The 5,161-nt window shown below is 39.6% G+C and overlaps 1 protein-coding gene across 1 annotated transcript in view; it reads left to right on the top strand.

The window, feature by feature from the left end:
• LOC101858530 (chitinase-3-like protein 1) overlaps nt 1–5,083 on the top strand; it is a gene marked incomplete in the record, with an annotated part of 16,546 nt that extends 11,463 nt beyond the window's left edge. The window contains 3 exon segments of the mRNA XM_035968794.1: nt 1,592–1,714; nt 3,685–3,759; nt 4,515–5,083. Coding sequence (XP_035824687.1) covers nt 1,592–1,714; nt 3,685–3,759; nt 4,515–4,841 — 525 coding nt within the window.
• Between the last annotated feature and the right edge of the window lie 78 nt (nt 5,084–5,161).

The following is a 5,161-nucleotide window of genomic DNA, read 5'->3' as shown; positions in this document are numbered from 1 at the left end:
ATTCCTTTGCTTGGATGCTCTCAAAATAGCTACTACGTTTCCCTGATCTTTCCCTGTTGTGTAGGTTCCCTAAGTATGTTGTTCTGAGCCTTCCCCTGCCTCGCTTGCCCTCAATTGCCGGAAAGGCGGCATTTGTTTAAAAAGTGATTTTTTTCTCAAGGACATAACGTCGGACGGAACTGAGCCTCGAACCCCCCAACACGTCATCTCACGAATATGATCAGGAGTCCGAAAAATCAGATATCTGAAGTTGGATGAAGAATTTTGACCTGAAACGTACTTCTTCGGGGAAGGGGCGGGGCGGAGTGCGAGTGTTTGTGGTCAGGTTGCATGGGGGAAAAGAGAGAAAGAGAGAGAGAGAGAGAGAGAGAGAGAGAGAGAGAGAGAGAGAGAAAGAGAGAGAGAGGGGGGGAGAACTGGACAAAGAAAGACAAAGAGACAAACCGGCACTGCATGACGAATGCCTTTGATTCTAAGGATTTTGTTCTTCGTGATGAAGTCAACGAAAATCAGAAATTTCTGAGCTTGTTGTACTCTCACCCCTCAGCCTGAGAGACTACAATTTTTTTGTAAAGATACGTTGCATAAGAATGACAATGTGGGCACAAATTAATAGAGATACGAAAATAGAGAAAGACATTGATACATAGAGATAGACATGTAATAACCAGACTGAAGAAAAGAAACAGACATAGATTTGAATTACATTAGTGAAGTCAAGAAGTGACAAGGAGATATAGACAGAGACCCAAAAAAATGACGATACAAACATTAATGATACACACCTGCAGAGCCCTGCACTATACCTCTTTTAACAGCATTAATTCAGTCTGCTCTGACTGCAAATAAATACAAACCGATTTAAGAGGAAATGCGTTACACCTCGATCGACGCCTTTTAGATACTTTCGAAGGCACTTGCAACAATGATATTGCATATCGGTACTAACCATAGTTAATGTGAAGGGCAACATCCCAGCAAACTGAAGGTTGAATAATAATATCTCTTGATGGACCCATTGACATGCCTTTTACTACCTTAGACAATAAAATCTGACGCAATCACGAATTACTATGAAGTGTACTATACATAATTTAGAACCAAAATAAAGGGCATTTTTTGGAGGGGTGTGGAGGTAGGGGGTTAGGTGCAGTGTGCACTCCACTATAACAAGGCTATTGTTTTATCCGTTCTGGGGGTGCCCATGACGCATTAATTGCTTCGCTACGAAGTTTTTATAGAGAACAAAGAGCGGCTGGATTGGCAGTGCATGGTCTAGGATATCATAATGTAGTTTACGTCTATGGTGGGATCAGAACTCGCGACTTTTGCATGCAAGTTGAAGAACTTAACTCCTCAGACTCTAGAGCCGGCGTCTGTGGTGTAACGATTTGGCAGTTCGTCGTCACGCGCAGGAGAGCCGAGTTTGATTCCCGTGTGGGGAGAACATTTTACCCGAGTACCTAGATCTTTCCTTTGCGACGTTGCATCCCTCTCAGCATGGCCGTCTCCTGAATGTTCTAACTTCTGTCTTCGGGGACGTACAACATCTTTATTAAAAGAATACAGACAAACCAATCTTCTTCCTCAGGTCTGTCAGCTTCTGAGGCAGGATGGGACTCAAAAATTTTTTGACAGTAACCAAAAAGTGCCTTACGCTGTCCACGATTACGATTGGGTGGGTTATGAAGACCCCGACAGTGCACAACTTAAGGTGAGCAGATTATGGATTGTTTCACAATAATCTTATACCAATAACGTCCTTTCTCTATGCAGCATTAAGTTTCAATTAGAATAATGCTAATATAATGTGTTTTCAAAGACAAAATACTCTTCATGTAATGAAAATAATAATGCATATTGTGTACCGTTCACAGTTAAAACAATTGATCGTTACTTTCATGTGAATGGAGTGCGTTGAATAATCTATGTTCGGTTTTCTGTTCTCCTTTATCTTCTTTTTGTCAGGTTGCTTGTTAATTAGTTGGTAAGTTAGTTTGTGAGTTAGTTTTTAAAATTAATTTGTTTGTTTGTTTGGTTGGTTGGTTGGTTACTTGGTTGGTTGGTTGGTTGGTTGTTGGTTAGTTGATTGGTTTCGTGGTTGGTTGATTAGTTGGTTTTATTAGTTGGTTGGTTGGTTGGTTGGTTGCTATTGAGGTGTTGTTTTCTTTTTGCTTCGCATCATGGCGTCTCTTCTCCCAGATTTGTGAAAACAGTATGGTTTTAAATAATATTTGAACTAAATTAAATTGCTGTTGAGGTAAGAAAGATCGATGTTCCATATTATCCTGTTGTTGTAGGGTTTATGCAAATTGTGAATGGATTCGTTACTACGCAATGACCGCACTCAGGTATTACACACTACCAATGTATTTTACGTAGGAAAGTATCAGAATGGTCATTATACGCATTAGAACTCTTTCGTAACCATCACGGATATTCGGTGCATGTGCATGTCCAGTCCACCCACACTTCTAAGTTACTTTCATATTACACAATTTTACCAAATCTGATTTTTGTAAGGTTAATTTTGAGTGGCCATATCTCGCAGATATAATATTATTGGGCCTGATGATGTAGAATTTTTTTTTTTTAAATTGGTGCGCTGCTTGACGGATAGTGCACGTATTTCTGACAATATATAGGTGGATACATTTTCAAGTTTCTTTTGGACGCCCCTGTATAACCCAATTCCAAAAATACCCATTGTCCAGTGCGTATACTATGCCGTATCTAGTCAGGTGCTTCACCCATTCCGCCTCGAGCGTACCATTATCACATCTGGTATTATGCTAGACTGAGGAACGGCGATGGCCGTGTTTCGAATCATTAAAGTGGTACAGTATTCTGAACTGGTGGTTGTTCTGGGGAGTTTTTACGGCTCTCCACTCCCTCGCTTCGATCCTCTCCGAGATTGTCGTTCAATTTGGAGGTCCCGCCTACACACAGTGTTGAAAGGGGGCGGGGGTCAAACCAATACAATGACAATGAAGTTATTCCTCTGCCCCCCCCCCCCCCCCCGGGTCCCTTTTTCCCCCCCCGGTTTTTTTGGCCCTGGGTTAGGGGAAAAAAAATAGAAAATGGGGGGGGGGGGGGCGCGGGGGGGGGAGGGGGTGTATTTATTAGATTGAAATGGCGGGGACACAGATTGTGAAAGGGAGATGTTTTTATTAGATTGAAATGTCTGGACACGCAGCACTTTTAATTTTGGAATAGCACGACAAAACAAACACAATGAAATGGCCTTAGTTTTGCACAATAACTGTGCACTTTGCCATTGTCTGTTCTCTAAGCTCAGGCTATAATCATGCTCCAAAATAGGTAATTGTTAGTTTTACCTATTATTGACTGAGAATGTTTGAGATATACATATGTGATTATTAACTTTGCTGTTCTCACCTCTTTATTTCTTCTGTACTGCGTATGGCAGGTGCCAGACATTCGGAGTGCATGGCATGACTCGTAGTAAGCGCCAACTGGCACATATAAAAGTTAGAAAGTACAACAAATACATTTTTTATCATCCGTGCCTGTTCTTCTTCATTGGCCACTCTGCATGCTGTAACTATGATACACTCTCAGCCTTCAAAAAGACATAATATTACAAATGTGTGCTTAGTATGGCGTTAAACTAAAATTGTTGTACAAAATTAACTAAATCATGTAAATCATGTTTAATTTCAGGTGAAGTACATGATCGAGATGGGTGTTGCAGGCTGGATGTTCTGGTCTCTGGACCAGGATGACTTCACAGGCAAAGTGAGTACCGTTACAGAACTCGGGTGTATTCGCGGGTATTAAAGTTTAAAGAGAAAAATGAGCATTACTTCGCTAACCAGACATTGAGACAGAGTTCTTTTGAGAATTACACGAGTAAAAAATGTATATTATTGCGATTGAGAGAGATGGGTATCTCTTCTTTGCTTTCCCTCTGTAGTTTTTGTTTGTCTGTCTGTCTTTTACGATGCCCTATTTGGTCGGCATTGTCTCTGTGTGCTTCCCTTTTTTTCAAACTGCAACAAACAAAAGCAATTAACGCTTTGGAATTTGTTAAAACATTCACAAGATTGTGACATTGGGTTACAAGATTGTGACATTGGGTTCAGGAGGGATTCCTATAACAATTGGTTAATGTCACTAGTACTGCAGAATATATTCAGAGTTTTGGATCTGTATTGTACCTGATGAACAAAGCTGATAATATTCTGATAAAACGTTCAGATATTATAATTAACTCGTTTCGCTAACATTACTGTAGGTTAAAAAAATTATACGAAAGGTACGAGAATTCAGTAATACAAACTCGATAGTCTATGTATTCGGTGACAATATGCTTGTCATCAATGCTCTCCTTCCCTCTGCAGTGCTCTTACATTAGAGGACTTTCTCAACAAAATTGTTTGGCTTTTTAAAAAATCACTTTAACACTGGGCAGATTTGTTTCCCAAGCTTATGTGTTTAATTAAGTGACACGTAATGAGTAAACGGAACTTGCTTGATCCTATCTTCACCAGGCTTGCAACAACCAGAAATATCCAATCCTTCGAGTAATGAATTTCGAAGCTGGATTACCCGCGCCAACTGATGGAGACAACAATAATAACAACAACGACAACAATAACAACGACACTACCAATGTTAATCCCACTGATACTACGACTGACAACAACAACAACAACAACAACAACAACAACGGCAATACCAATGTTAATCCCCCTGATACTACCCCTGACAACAACAACGACCCTGACGGCGCCAACATAACACACAGTACAGAGATGTGGTGCTTGGTAGCAATTGCCTTAATCTCTCTACTGACCACGAATGTATTGCTCATGTAGAAAGTCACTCAACTTGCTATTGTGACTAATATTACGGTCTTTGGAGAGATAGAAATTGTCATTGTCGATTTTCTGTTCGGAGACACAACAGTCAAGCACACTCTGTAAGTGTTAGTATTACCCATTGTTGACTGAGAATATTTAACATAGTATTCAGTTTTATAAATATGTTATTAATAACAGAAAGTTATTGTTTTTGTTATTTTCCTTAATTATGGAAAAAATTAAAATATTCTTCATCTTAACATCATTATTATTCTCATCATGATAATAATACACATTTTAAATATAGTAATAATAATAATCACAACATAATACAA

Source organism: Aplysia californica, unplaced genomic scaffold (assembly GCF_000002075.1).
Source record: "Aplysia californica isolate F4 #8 unplaced genomic scaffold, AplCal3.0 scaffold00001, whole genome shotgun sequence".
Lineage (NCBI taxonomy): Eukaryota > Metazoa > Mollusca > Gastropoda > Aplysiida > Aplysiidae > Aplysia > Aplysia californica.
This window is presented reverse-complemented; position numbering and strand designations above follow the sequence as displayed.